This window comes from Vitis riparia, chromosome 9 (assembly GCF_004353265.1).
Source record: "Vitis riparia cultivar Riparia Gloire de Montpellier isolate 1030 chromosome 9, EGFV_Vit.rip_1.0, whole genome shotgun sequence".
NCBI classification, from domain to species: Eukaryota; Viridiplantae; Streptophyta; class Magnoliopsida; order Vitales; family Vitaceae; genus Vitis; species Vitis riparia.
The window spans coordinates 5,759,012-5,775,544 of NC_048439.1; the positions used below are offsets into that span (position 1 = coordinate 5,759,012).

General features: G+C 31.4%; 1 protein-coding gene across 1 annotated transcript; it reads right to left on the reverse strand.

The window, feature by feature from the left end:
- Positions 1–1,155: 1,155 nt before the first annotated feature.
- Positions 1,156–3,771, reverse strand: LOC117921729 (probable disease resistance protein At5g63020). Its single transcript, XM_034839694.1, has one exon. The coding sequence runs from the start codon at positions 3,769–3,771 to the stop codon at positions 1,156–1,158; it is 2,616 nt and encodes an 871-aa protein (XP_034695585.1).
- Between the last annotated feature and the right edge of the window lie 12,762 nt (positions 3,772–16,533).

Genomic DNA, 16,533 nt, shown 5'->3' on the forward strand with positions numbered 1-16,533 from the left:
ATCACTTCCTAATGCTTGAGTGCAACTTAGTAAAGTACTAAAAAAAATCATTATTTATACGAAAATACTACTAAAAACCACTTTTTTGTTTCATACTTAAACATTAATTGAGCTTCCATATAAGCTTTCTCTTAGAAATGTTACCTGCAAAAGCCTAAACTTCCTTTTTGTTTTATGTATTGCCTAGCCGGGTCCATCTTTCTTTTTGCATCATTCCTCAACTACACTTGATGAGCTCACAAAGGACTAAAAAAATATAAGAAAATTTAAAGATAAAAAGAAATTTGCTAACGCTTGGAGGTGGTCAACTCCTCCTATTAGGAAAACACATGTTGTTCCATCAAAACAAAGGCTTGAATATAAATCATTCTAACATTAATTTCCCCTTAAGAAATAGGAACAAACTAGAAAAGAAATAAGAACCAATGACTTACATGCTCACACCCTTAACAACAAAAAACAACTTCAAAACAAAAGGAATATTGAAATAAAAACAAACGAGATCTGGTCTTCATGCGCATTACTTGGCTTCCACATGTATGGCTCAACAAGCACGTACACTAGTACTTCTTGAAGCTTGTTGATCTTCTTCGAGCTTAGATATATAATTTGATTGGATAGCAGTGCAATCACAGCAATGTCCTGAGATGCCCACAACTGAGATTAAGTCTGCAAATAGATTTCCCATTAGTATGCAAAAGGTTCATAATAGGAAGAGAATTGGCAAATTTAGAGGGTTAATTACTTCTATTTTGAAGATATTGGAATATTAATGAGGAGAGGAGAGGAAAAAGATAAAAAAGTGGCTTACCACTCCCCATGGAATATTTTGCATTAGTAACTAAGGTCTCATTTGAGTATATTTTTTGTTTTTTATTTTTTTTAAATAGAAAAATACTAAGAAATTTTATATAAAAATTAGAAACTCTACACAAAAAGTATACACTTAGCTCATATCTTTTAAATTACTTACAAAAATTTTCAAATTTGAAGAATTAATATCATTTTTTTTAAACAGCTTTTAAAAACCATTAGCTTTTTAACATTAGCTTCTAAAAGTTCTTCTATTTATAAGAATAATACACATTCCAATCATATTTTGTTTGAGAAATGCATAAAAATTGAAGGCAGGCTGAAATCATACCTCTATGTTCCTTATTCAAATGTGGCTTCGAAACAGGGAAGAAAAGCATTTAGAGTAGCTTCGTCCTCCCATTCTAATTCATTCCACCATTCTTCCTCTCCTCTAATCACACATCTATGTTGCTTGGCACTGCTGGAGTTGAGTGGCAGCTTCTTCAGCTTTGGACAGCTGCCTACAACAATCCTGTCTAGGTGAAGAAAGGGCAGGGGATTCCAATACAAACTCTTCAGTTGTGGTAGACAAAATAATTGCAGTCGTATGAGTTTCGTGAAAGGGCTCAGATTTCCTCCATCCTCTGCACCTTTACCTATCACTTCTTCCATTTTATCACATTCTTCTATTGTAAGATATAGGAGGTGTGGGGCAAAAACAAGCCATGTCAGATTTTTCAACATCTGGCATCTATAGATGTGCACAGTGCCAAGGCCATGGAAGCATTCCACCATTGAGCTGAGATTGCTACACTCCACTATCTCCTTTCCTTTCCCTACCCAATCAAACGTAATCTCTCTCAACGTATTAAAATCTTCCATCCGAAGCCAAGTGAGATGCTTTATATTTTGGAGAGATGATAAATTGAGTGAGTTTGAACCATTGAAGATCATGAGGCATAGAGCATGAGTGCAACTCAGTAACTTTTTGGAACTTAAAAATCTCTTCAACACGGCAGCACTTGCTATGGTGGTACGTAAAGTGGTCAAGTATTTCAAACTGTCTAATTCCTCTACCAAGGACTCATTACCATATGATATTAGTCCTCGTGGAATGGAACAGAGTTTATGTGTACAATACAATTTCAAACTCTTCAATTTTATGAGATCCTTTATCTCAATTGGCAACTTCTTTATCTCTGTCCTAGATAAATCAAGATACTGCAATGAAAACAAATTAGAAATATCTGATGGTAACTCAACTATTTTGGTGTCTGATACGCTCAATACTCTTAGATTGGGCATAAATTGGAAAAAACCATAGCTTATCATCTTCAAATCACTATTAAAATCTAGAAGAAGTGTCGAGAGATTAGGGCATGTGGGTGATCCCATTAACTTCTCAATTTGGTTGGCCATCAGTGATATCCTTTCTGCCATCCTCCATTTATCAAACTCTGGTGCTTGGGTCAAACCGGCCTTTGTTTGTACCAAAAACTTGCCCTTCATCTCCCCCATGTCACCGGTTATCCACACGGCCATATCACGGATCACATCATGCAATTTTACACGGTAAGCATCTGAAGTTTCATCTAGTAGACATGCATGAACAAGGGTACTGATAATGTTGAATCCTTGATTTTTGGCTCCATCCATGTCATCAAATTCATCTAAAAATCCCTCACAAATCCAATGATATATCAAAAGATCTTTACTTATGGTAACATCTTCTGGGAATAAAGAACAATATAAGAAGCAAGATTGAACTATTGAGGGTAAACTATCATAGCTATATTTCAAAAGTGGGTACACTCGATGCCCCATACCTGGAAATTTTGAAGCACATGTTTGTAGTACTCTAATTGCATGCTTCCAATCTAGGGGTGTCACTTTACAAGCCATGGCTTGCCCTATAGTAATTATCACCAGCGGCAAACCGCAACACTCTCTTGCAACAATTTCAGCAAGCTCAGGGATTTCTGGATCAGAATTAAGGGCGTCCTCTCCCACATATTTTTTAAACAAATCCCACGAATCGTTCCATGCTAAAGATTTCACTTTGATCTTCTTCTGAGCTCCCATTTGGCCGCACAAGTCTAGAGATCGAGTGGTGAATATTAGCTTGGACTTATTTTGTTGGTGGGGAGGTGGAATTCCCACTTCTAATAGATCCATTTGCTCCCACAGGTCATCCAACAACACCACAAACCTCTTTTTGCTCAAGGCTTTCCAGATGTCTTTGGCTTCCACATGGCGGCTTTTGATTTTCCATTTATCATCACAGAATCCCACCTTCTCCCAAATCTCGTTCTGAACCTCGTCTAGGTTCGGAGTTTTGGAAACCACTACCCAAATTACGACATCAAAATTGTGGGATGTTTTAAGGAAATGATTGTTGATTTGGCTCAAAAGGGTGGTCTTGCCAACGCCCCCCAACCCATATAAGCCGATGATCCCCACATGTTCTTCTCCTAGACTCCTCCAAACTGTGTCAAATTCTGATTCCAATCCCACAGTGGGTTTGCTGGGTATTTCCTCCACAGGATCTGGAGGTACACTATCAGCCACCACCTCAAAACGTCCTTCGCTCATCAAAGTAGCCACTTGTTGTAGCTTTCTGGCCACTTTCTTTCCCAACTTGTAGCTGAAGATGCAATGCTTGGGATAGCAACTACCAGATAATCCTTTCTCATCAATGGTCTCTGCACCATCTCCAATCAGTTGAGTGACTTCAGTTTCCATAGCTTCCACCTTGGAAAGCCAGCCTTGTACTTGATCCAGACGCCTCATTTGTTGCCTCTCAGCCACATTCACCCTCCTATTCACATCGTTCCTTAACTCCCTTAATTTTTGGAGCTCTGTTCTCAAAGTCACCCGATTTTCTTCAAGTTTGCATACGTAATTTGCTCGAGCAGCAGTGCAATCACAGCAGCGGCCAGTGATGTCCTCGAAGGAGACTGAGCAAACGTTTCCCATTGATGATTGATGTATGAAAAATTCTAAGGAGAAAGTAAGAAAGAAGAATGACAAATGGGAAGGATAAAAGGAATGTCTTTCATTTGCAGGGGAAATTGAGGAGGGGAAGAAAGGAGAAGAGGAAGGGCTAGAAAGTGGCTGAGCGAGTGAGCAGTCAGGCCAAAAAAGCCAGCTGGACCTCCAGCTAAGCTTATGGGTAGAGCATTATTGGTGCACCACAACTTAGCTGGAGGTCCAGTTGGCTTTTTTGACCAGGAAAATTACCCAATAGGGTGGGTGGGGTAAAAAAAATGACTCGGAAGGGTCAGTAGATATGATAATTCTTCTGAAGGCCTTATATTAGACCAATTTACCCTTTAATATTAAATAAATTCTAAAATTATAATTTTTAAAGAAAAGAAAAATTGGAAAAATGGGAGAAGGAACCTGTTGTTCCAGTCCCCTTCCCGTGAAGGCTTCCCTTTCACATCATCGGGTGTTTTCATGGTGGTATCGTATTGTGTCCTTAACGACATACTCAATATTGTGTATTCATCTGTAGTTCCGTTGTTCCAGTAATGTCTTTGTCGAAGGCTTCCATTTTGCATCATCGTCGGCATGTCTCCATTTTCGGCATTGTGTCTTCGATGACATCTTCAATTGCATATTTTTTTCATTGTACGTGAAATACTTGAAATTTTTTCATTTAAATATGAGAAATCTTATTTATTGTGATTTTAGTTTCTAGGGTTTATATGGGGTACCTGTTCACATTGGTATGGATTGTTATGGTGTTATGTTCTTCGATTTGCAAGACTAAATAAATGTGGATTAATATTATGAAAATTGCTTCTAGATGAGGATTTGGTAATACAAATAAGAGAAACTATTTTATAATCATTTTAAGATTTGATTATAATAGGGGAATGAGAGGCATTAGGATATGCAGAGCATATTCAATTGGAAGGATGTTCAAAAATTGGTTTTATCTTACTAAAAAAAAAAATTTGTAACATTTTAGTTATTATAATCATTTAAGTTGCTAAATACATGGAAGATATTAGGATTTCAACAGTAAGATTTATGGAGGATGTTATTTTAAGGTTTTTATGTTGACTTGTGTATTGTAATCATTTCAAGGCTTTATTCTCTATAGAAATTGTCTTCTTGATTATGTATAATAATGGAAAACCTACATCTAGTTCATGATCAATTATATAAGAAACAGATAACCAAGGGAAATGGAAAGATAGAGTATGAATGAAGTTTGATTGCGTTATTTTAATTGGTTATTTGGGAAAAACCAATATGACCTCTTATTCAAGTTGTTGTAGTTATTTTGGTTATTTGTTATAGGTGGTCACTGAAGAATCTAGAATAAATAAGAATTTTAAAGGTGTTCTTAAATATCCCAAAGTGCAAGTAAGACTCTAAAAGATAGGACTATGTTGGGTTTTGTAAAATAGACTTTATTTATGAATGAAAATCACTTTTGGTTGGATAATGGTTACTAATAGGTCTATGAAATTTTGTTAACGCATTAGCTTCTTTATTATCCTTAAAATGGGAAAAAATTTTTAGTTACTTTGTGCAAAGTTGGACTTGGTATGGAAAATGAAGCTCATTCCATGACTTAGTTGCCTTTTTAATTCCAAACATTCCTTATCCTCCCAACTGGGGAATTAGAAAATATAGTTGATTACCCACAAGTAATAATGTTTTATCTGTTTAGTTCAAGATGCTCTAGTGCATTGAATTAAAATCATATAGAAAATCATTTGTATACATATTAATTGGACTTATGAACTCTTTATCATTACATTGAGTTTCATTGTCCAAAAATTAAACCCATTAAAGCTAAAAGCATCGAACACTCTTCTATAAACACCATTGTATGATGATCTTTTGTATAATTACACCTATAGGAAACCTAAATCCCAACTAGTCTAATATTTTTATATGAGTCCAAGCACCATGATTGGTTCTCTTTGTATGTATTATTTATGTTTTTGCTTTCCTATATGAGTATTGGTGTGCAATTCTTATAGGATACTTGCTATTTGATTTATTTTTTATTTTCAACTTCCTTAATAGATAGATCATTGAAAAAGAAAGTTTATTGAAAGTGAATTTTTATAAAATATTGAGGTATAAGAAATCAAATATAGGGATGAAATAGAAAAGAAAAAGAATTCTTATTATATATGTCTTTTTTTTTTTACTTGGTTTTAATTTTTTTTTTTTCTATACCATCGTTATAGTCACTTATATTTTCCATTAATTTGTCTCTTGCTTTTTGCATCTTGTTTAAATTCTCATTTGTCATTTTGTAGTCTAGTGGTTGGGATTTTATAAATTAGGACACAAACTGATAAGACGAAAAAAACAAATTGATAAGACAAAAAAATTAACTTAATTCTAATAGGGATCAATAACAGTAGTTACACCAAAATAAATAAGGGTACAACACAAATGCATTACATTTACAATACAATTATAGTAAAACGACAACACATTACAACAATAGTTGATTTATTGTACTTTTAAAATTTTAGAATGAGGTCAAATCAAAATCCAGCTTAATTTAAATTTCATAACTAATTTTTATAAATTATATACGGTTTAAAAGGTTACCCATGATGAGCATTAACAATGTGTACATATTGGATTACCATCAAACAACCTAAATTGGTTCTCTACTACTACAATGGCTCAGTGTGTTTATAGTAGCATGTATGCAACTATATTTGGGATCACTAATAGTAGTTACACCAAAATAAATAAGGGTACAATAAAAATGCCCTACATTTACAATACCATTGCACTAGAAGTACAACATATTACAATATTACTTGATTCATTGTACATTTAAAAATTTTTAATTATGACAATTGATTATTTGTTATAAATTTTATAGTGCAGTGTAGAGCATAATACATGGATAAAAGGCAAAAACAATACAATACCACCAGCTTTGAACATTCTTTTAATTAGTATTATGTTATTTTGACTATATTAATGTTTGACATTGTTGTTTAATTTTAATGTATTAATTTTTATTTTATAATATTATTTATTTACTTCTACATGAGGTCAAAATAAATAGTCGCTCCTGCACCAAAAAACTTAGACATCTACTTGATGATCTAAGTGATGAAAAGAAGACTATAATTCAAGATATTGGCTTTGGTGGATTGCTTCAGCTTTCCTCCACAGAGCTGAGGCATAACTTATGTAGATGGATGATAAATCATTTCAATATAGCCCACTGTAGGTTAGACATAGGACAAGAAAGACCATTTCCAATTACTTGTTCTGATGTAGGCCGGTGAAATTCTAGGAATTCCATATGTTGGTAGGAGGCTCCTACTTTCACCTTCTAATAGGAATAATATGATGGAAAACCTATCGGTCCTTAGAGATAGGCTAATCTCAATGGAAGGCATGGGTGACTTTAAAAAATTGTTTATCTTCTTCTCATGTGCTACATTACTTGCCCCAACATCGAAGTTGGATGGTAGCCATGAGTTGTGGTGTACTTTGCTTGCTGAAGACTTTTACATCAATGTTAATTGGGGTCAATTTGTACTTGACTCATTGGTTGCTGGAATTAGACATTTTTTACTGGATAAAGGCTAAAGGTTTATAGGTTGTCTTCTTTTTTTTACAAGTAGATACCTTTTTTTATTAAATGTTAAAGGTTTCCATATCGTTTTCTATGTTTTAACAAGTCTTTTCTAAATAACATATTGATGTGTGGAATATTTGTGTATCATCTTTTTTATGTAAATAAATTCTACATTCCAACTGTGTTGGTGCCATGTATCATTTCTATATGTGCAATGTGGAGTAATGACCTGCTGAAGAAAATGGTGCATGCAGAGTTGCAAGATTATGGTGACTTTGGACTAGTCGATGTAAGAGACGAAATTTTCTTTCTACATTTTCTTTTATTTTCATATTTGAAAAATTATTTTTAAAAAAATTATATACTCTTTTTATTATTGTAAGTTTAGGAATATGAAAATGGGGAAGATACGCATGAAGACCCTGCAAATCTAGTAGATGAAGTTGAAGAAGAGACTAGTGATGTGAAAACCATCTACATCTATTCTTTTACTTAAAGAGTAAACCAAACATGTTATGCATAATAATATACATTTTTTACACTTTGTACCATTTTGTAGGAAATTATAGCAAAATATAATGCAGCGGAGAGACAGATTCACCAATTGTTTCGAACAATGAGAGAAATAATTGATAAACTAGCAAAGCGGCATAATAAAAACAAAACCTCATCAAAATGGAAGTCATAGCCAACCTGATATCAATGAATCTTTTTCATCACCCCCACATGGTAGTGAGGTTTTTATAACACTAGTCGTTATAATTTTTTATTACTTTTAATTTAATTGCAAATGTTCTATAATTTTTTAAAAAATAAATAAATAAATTTTGGTTGTTATGCATTGTAAAATTAGCCTATGGATCACCACTAAATGATCATTCCACTCATGGAGAAGATAAGGCAGACCCATCGACCTCACAGCTAGTAGCACATTATAATAGTATACTTTCTGCATCTTTATTTTTTAATAGTAATTTTTAATATCAAAATATTAATGAGTACATAATAATGGCTAGTCTTTCCTATGCATGTTATTTTCGTTAATGATTTTTTTTTCTCTTATTTTCTATACATATAGTTGAAGATGAAGTTTAGACGAATGCTATTATTCCATACCAAATTGGACATCCTTCATTACGTTCATATCGGCTATGCTGACGTGCTACTGCCCTACAATCACCATACGTGGTACAACCATCAATCAAATTTTCAGAATCTTCATTTGTAGCAAAGCAAGTTTTGGCATATGCACTGGACAATACACATGATGAAAGGTAAGGTTAAACTTGATTTAGTGTAAACAAGTACAATTAAGACAGCCATTTGAAATAATTAGTTTTAATTTGTAACATCATAATTATTTTTGTGTAGCTAAATATTATGTTTCATGTACGATTTCTTCTTGACAAGGTTCAACTTCAAATGCTTAAGACTTGACAAATTGATTGACAATAAGGTATTCATATTTAGTTATATGAAGTTAGGATAAAAATACTCTAAAACTATATTTCTAATTTTCATTAATTTACATGAAGATTGTAACCACGCTTTATCGAATGTTGAATGGTACAGATAAAGAAAATACGAAGCATTTCTTATCTCCCCACTTTGCAGTAAGATATGTTGTAAGAATTATAGATTGGTTTTCTTGTTTTAAGTAGATTGTTTTAATCTAATGTATGTTTTGTATTTTTTTTTTTTTATTATAGTCTGATGTGAAATGGTACATTATCTCCAAAATACATATTTGACAATTTATGAAAATATTTCAAAAACACTCGGTTGTACACATATGAATAGGTTTTATTTAATTTAATGAAAGTCATCTGTAGTTGGATATTTTTAAGTATTGTGCAGGAAATACATGAACACAACTAATTTGATAAAATCATTATTTTTTTTTTTAGCTGTTCATACCAATATACAGGAGAAATCACTAGTATTTAAACATTTTGAATATTCATGCAAAAAGAATCAAGTTGTTAGATTCATTGATTGACGGAAAGAAAAAGCGAATGGATGCCTTCATAGAGAAACTAGTAAATATAGTTGTAATCCAATTACTTATGTATTGTTGTCATTATTTTTTAAGGATGTTCATATTTAAAATTTTATATTGTGTTAAGGTGAGCATTCTATCAACTGTCATTGGGATTCAAGAAAGAAGACCATCAATGGACATGACAGAATTCGAATTCTTTGTTCCAAAAGTTGTGCAACAATTGAATCCGTAAATTGCAAGAATTTTATTCCTCTTTACCTATGGAAACCAAATGAGGTTCTAAATTTACAGATTTGATGCACAATTTACTTTTAATTTCCTTAATTACTACTTGCAAGATAGATTTTAGCATATTTGTAATCAAGTTTATGCAAATGGAGTAACGTTGGACTTTCTCGTACAATTGCAAATGTGTTATATTGTGTTGAATACAATATTTTTTATTTTTTATGTTCAATAAAATAACATGAATTTTCATTAATATTATATTGTATACTATTTTGTATAGGACAAGGTCATGAAGTACAAGGAGAAATTGTTAACACAACTGATAATGTCGCCAAAAAATGAAGTCAGGGAAAATGTCTACCAGTTTATGGATTAGTAATGTTATTTCATTAGGCAATAGGGCTATGTTGTTTCTAAAATAGGACTTATTTAAGATTGTATCAATTAAGAAAAGCGATTGTATTTGTTTGTTTGCTTTGTAACATTGTAAGCATGAGAGACACATTCTGAAATTATGTTTGATTATTCTAGCTTGCCAAAATGATTATTTTATATTAGGTTTATGGCTATGTCAATTTTGTTAAGTTGGCAGGTAGATAATAGTTCATATGAGCAATAGTTTGAAAGTGGAAGTTCTATTTTGATTTCCTTTTTTTTTTTTTTTTGTTTATAGTAAGTGATTTTTGTCACGGTTTGATGGAGTTCCATTTCCAAATGTACTAGTCTGATGAATGATATAAATATTGAAATGGCCATTGTCTATTTTATGATTTTCTTGTAAGTGTAAAATGATCATTGTCTTTTTTATTATCATTATGTACCTTCCTAACATTTCTACCTTCACATGTTGAAAGCTACCATTTGGAGTTCATTTGAATGCAAAAAATTAGAAAAATAAGAAATAGATTTTAATTTAATAAATTAATAAATTAACTTCACATATTTGTATACAAAAATAGGTTTATAAATAACTGTATTCTATAATGTTTTCAGATCATTGCAATTTAAAAAAAAAAATACAAAAGATCATTATCAAAAGCTAAGAAAACATTTCTAATTTGAGGTTACAAAAAAAAAATTATTTTAAGACATACTTGGTGAGAAGGATTTGATTTTCCTTTAGTATTGTGCCTCGGAATTTGCCTTTAAAACACATTATGTCAATCATCTTGAAAAATTGCAAACATAAATATTTCAAAAAACGGGTCAATATGACTACCAAGCTTTTCAATCAATTTTTCCCTTTTGCTTTTCAATAGGTTCTCATTTGTTGAACTATTATATAAAAAAAAATGGTAATCAACCAAACAAATTGAACTTCATTTAATCAAAAGATCGCTTAGTTAGTTTATGTTGTAATTTATCATACTGTTAGTGTTTTTTTATCGTAATGTCAATGAATTTATGTTGTAAATGTAATAAAAGTGGTAGAAAAAGCTGTGAACTAGAATAATTAAAAATCTAACACAAATCCACATGATGGATATAATTAACCTATTACAAATAGCTCCAAATACAAATACATCAAAGTACAATGCAATTAAACATTACATATATAATCCAAAACATAATAGACATGAAGTAAGTGTACGATTAAGTAATTTTCAAACATAGAACAAAAAATAAAAGTAGCCTACTAAAATTACTTTCTACATGAACTCAATTTTTGTTAAAATATGTTTAAACTCTTCATCCATGACATACATTCTTCTTTGAACAACCTCTTGTGGTTCTTAGTAGGTGTCGCTATCACCAAATCCTTCGAGGGATGTCCATTTTAAGAAATGGCAATCATCTCTAGTATTTGCATATTGACAACAATAATATAACCTATTTGGGTTGTCCTTTGATTCGAAAATTCTAACAGTTGCCCTTTATCTTGGTGAATATTTACACATACAATTATGATATAGTAGATATTCATTGTTTCTACTATTACCTCTTGTATTTCTAAATGAAGCATTTAAAGATGTCATGATGTAAGTTGTATTTCAATGGAAAACAAGTTAAACAAAGGTAATGAACATGTACAAAGTTAATAATGATCTTGTAAATAACATTAAAATCATGGTTACAAACCACCCTAAATAATGATAAAATCATAAGTCTAAAATTGTGGCATATGTAATACAAACATCTTCATCATGACAATCAAGCAAATAAGTAAGTTCCAAAAAAAATTCTTACAAATCCTAATTTCATAAACCACACATATCATTAGAATCAAAATAAAATAAAAAGTATCATGCCACCATACAAGCATAACACTAAAATCATGGAATGGGTAATGGATTTTTGCATGAAGCTCGATTATGGCCTACAACTTGACATTGTGAACAGAAGGTAAGTCTTTTTTAACTAAATTGAGACTCAATTTGACGGTGTTGAGGCTTTCCAGGTGGTCGTTTTAAGCATGGAGATTTAAGTGAATGATATAAGTGACCTTGAGCATCACGAACACATCCATCAGCATCAATTATAGGCATATTGTGATTTAGAATTGAATTGAAGTGTCCAAAATATATCAATTCTTGCATTGGAAGCTTGAAACATGAGTCAACATATTCATAAACATTCTGTTTCATCTCACGTATTGTTGCACATGCATGCTCACAAGGTATTCCAACCATTTTCCAAGCCTTACAAGTACATGTATGCTCTCTCAAGTTCACATCTACATATACCTTCATATTGAACACCTTAAACACACCACCAACATAGGGATATACAGGAAATGACCCACTTTTTATAATGTTTTCCAATAACTTTTTCTCAGTCTTTAGGCCAATTAGAGCTTTCCAATTTTCTATGACAGCCATATGATCACATGCTAGATGAGCAAACTTATCCATATGTGTCATTACTAAGTTGAAACTTGTGTAATGACATTCCTCCTTTAGCTAAGCATTAAATGATTAAGCAAAATTAGTTGTCATCTTATTCCATCATTTTTTTGCAAACTTTGTCATTGCCCAATGTTTTGGACTGTTCTCTTCAACCCACTTCGCTAGGTCACTGTTACATATCTTCAATTTTTCCATGGCTACAACATAATCATCATCCAACCTAGCATACACAACACTATCAAGCAACAACAATGCATCATTTTTACCCCTCTTTCCTTTCATACTATGTTTTGTCATATAGCTACTAAAATTCTCTTTCACATGACGATAGCAATATGCATGATTTTCTAATCCAAAAAGTTGAGAAACACTACGAAGGATTGCTTAATGCCTATATGATATTATGACTACCTCTTTATCTTATAGTATGTCTTTCAATTTCTGCAAAAAAACCATAGTCAATCCTCATAGTTTTCTGAACTTACAACACCAAATGCAATTGGGAACATGTCATCATCAGCATCATAAGTTGTTGTAGATAATAAGAAGCCCCTACATGGTCCACTCAAATAGGTTGAGTCAATTGCAATAATAAGTCGACAACCCATTAAAAACCCTTAAATTGAAAAAGAAAGTGCAATGAACAATTGCCAAAAATGCTCATTTTGTCTAGTACATTCATCAATTATCCCTAGATTAATGTCTACCGATCTCTGACATAACCATGGCAACAACATATATGAGTTTTCTGGAATACCATATATTCTCTCCTTTGTCATTTCTTTGTATGTCCAAGCTTGCTTATAATTTAATGAAACACCATACAGACTCATGAAATATTTGCAAATTTGACGGGGCAAATACTAAGGGGTTGCCCTTATTACTTGCTCTATGACAGGAGCACCTCTACTTCTCCGCATTGAAGGTTGAGTTGAACACTCAACATCTACACAATGATTGTGTACATTGTTGAAGATATTAACCTTCAAAATTTTGGTTGTACCTATTGAATGAGCAGTTATTCTCCAAGGGCACCCATCCACTAAACAACACACAAATATTCGCTTTTGAGAGTTCTTTTTTAATTTGTATTAAAATCTACCAACTAATGACATCGTATATAATGCATTTCTAAATTCATCTGCATCAGGAAAACTATGCCCACTCCCAATAATAGGTTGAGGACAAAGCCTTAAATCATGTGGCCTAACTTCGGTTTCTACACATGTAAATATGAAGCCTTGAGAAAGTCCTAAATTAGACTCATTGTTTACTTGACATGATGCAACTGAATTATGTGTCTCCTCTGTACTATTATGACTGCATTTTATAGCACACTCAATTAATTAATATTATAAGTAGTTTGCATCATGGAATTAATGACAACTAATACAACATATATCACTTACCAATAATCATTTTGCATATTGACTATACTTTCTTCAACTCTATTCTTCGAGCCCGTTTTAGTACATAAATATGAGCATAATCATAACTATGGAATAACATCATATACATGTCCTCATCATCATCCAACTGTTGAAGTGCAGATGGATCAAACTCATAGGTGTAATGAAACGTATATCCATTTGGATTAATATCCAACCGTTCAGATTCCTTTGAAACAAAATCAGTATATGAGATCTCTTGTCCAATGTACATGTCTTTTTGTTGCCCACTCTTGTATTGTATTTGTTTATCCTCCTTAGGTACAATCTCCCCTCCTTCATGAAGATATCCATAAATGGAATTTCCCAAGTCCATTTACCAATGGAGAAGTACGTCTTCTTTCACCGACAATCAAATCAATCTATTTCACAATATTATAACCAAGAAAAATTTTACAACAAATACAAAATAAACAAATGGAAATTGTAATCAATTGAGACATATTTTATATCATAAAGAACAATATTTGTTATGTATTAGACATGTTAAGGATATGTCAAAGAACCCACAACTGCCTAGTTTCATAAGAAATTTGAAATTTTCAAAATTTTACCTTATCGTAATGTATCATAATGTTATTGTATTTGTATTGTAATTATAGTGTATTTTTATTGTATATATGTATTTTTTATTAAAAAAATTAATTTTATAAATTTTTTTTTATACATCATTGGATTACCATCAACAACTTCATGTATTAAAATTACAATAGTGTATTTTTGTTGTCTTTTTATAATTTTGGCTTGCAAGGTTGCTTCAAAACATTGATCATGATAGGAATACAACATGATAGCTTAGAAATGTCAGTTTAGTAAAAAACAAATCAATATTTTGTTATTTTGGTATATTATAATGTATCATAATGTTAATGTTTTAGCATTGTAATTGTATTGCATTTGTATTGTACTTGTATTTTATAACTGAAGTAATGGTTCTTTTACACAACCTTCAAACTACTAGGCATTCAACACATCATACCAGTGTAATACTCATACAAAAAGATAACAAATTCATAACAAAAATATAGTGATCTTAACTCTTTAACAAATTCATAATAAAAGATAAAATGGTCTCATACAAAGTGATTTCAATTTTCAATGAAAATCCAAATATGTTCATAAATACATAAACAAATTGGTCCCAAACAAGCATGAAACAATTGAGAAATTTTTTTCCTCTGCTATATCAAACCAGTCCCAACAATAAAACTAAAGTGAAAACCTTTTCAATGGAAATCAATAATAATCATATCAAACAACCCACCCGGAAAATAAATTAAAAATAAAAACACATATTCAATATGACCAAATAATATAAAAAAAAATTCAGAAAAAATAAATTTTCATAACATTTTACACAAAAAAAAAATGTCATTTCTTTCTCAAAACCTCCTCGATATTTCAGATCTAATATCTCATATCTACATTGTTAAAATTATTAACATTTTGTTCCTTTAATTCGAGTTTTAAATTATTTAATCTTTTTTTTTTTTGTATAAATTGAGGTATTTTTGTTTTTTTGGCATTAAAAAAAATCTTACCTTTAATGGATTTCTCGCTAGATTCACTCAAAAAATAAAAAACAAGATTTATGGAGACGGTTTCAAATCATGACCTAAAGTACTGGAGCTTTTTCCTCTTTGTTTTTTTTCTTCTTCAATATAAATAAGTTGCAACTGGGTTAAAGAACACCTTTTTTTAGCTATTGCTTTTAACTTATTAACTGTAGTCTTGGCATTTAAAAAAATAAGGTCTTTGGAGGAATTATTATATTTTTAGCCTACCCTTAAGAAGAATTATCAAATCTACTAACCCTTATAGGTCATTTTTTTACCTCGTCCACCCTAAAGGATAAATTACTCTTTCTTTTTCAACTTCATTGTTTTTCTTTTTCTTTTTCTTTATCCCTTTAGGCACAATGGTAGAGGAATTACAAATAATTAATTTAAACATGCATATTATTACACATAATTACTTAAATAAACAATTATAAGATATAAGATATTTAAAAAAAAATTAAATCTTTTTCAAATACATAAGATATCTAATTTCTTCTTATATTAGAATTTTTATATTTTAACTCTTTAACAAAAAAAAAAATGTATTCATATATACACTAAGTGATTCTCTTTAAAAATACTTTTAATAAAAGCACTATCAAAAATATTTCAGATCATCCAAAGAATAGGAATTAGGAACTTCAATATTATTATGAACGAACCTTAAATTTTAGTGCATTCGATTGTACTTTCAAATTTTAAGATTTTAATGCATTCATCCTCGCTTTCCAACTTGATTAATATTGCTTATGATTTTATTTTATTTTTTTTAGTGGGGATATGTGCCCTTTCTGGCCTTAACTAGCTCAGCCAGTGGCCTTAAGGATCTCTCCAATTTGTGGGAGGTCTTTAATTTAACGACCCATGTGGCAGTAAACAAGAAGATAGACAAGTTATTTAGGCTTGCTAAGCCCTCCAACTCCAACATTTTTTGACATCCCTCGGATCATATGTCGTCTTCTATAGTTACGGTAGAATGATAGCCTTTGTACATACTGACAAGCTGCGACAATGGAAGGTTTGATATTACTTGTTGTGGGATTACTGTAAGAGAACGCATGGCATCCATTAA

Bases quoted from the DNA above. Each gene is read 5' to 3' on its own strand.
- LOC117921729 (XM_034839694.1), bottom strand. From the start codon at position 3,771: ATGGGAAACGTTTGCTCAGTCTCCTTCGAGGACATCACTGGCCGCTGC.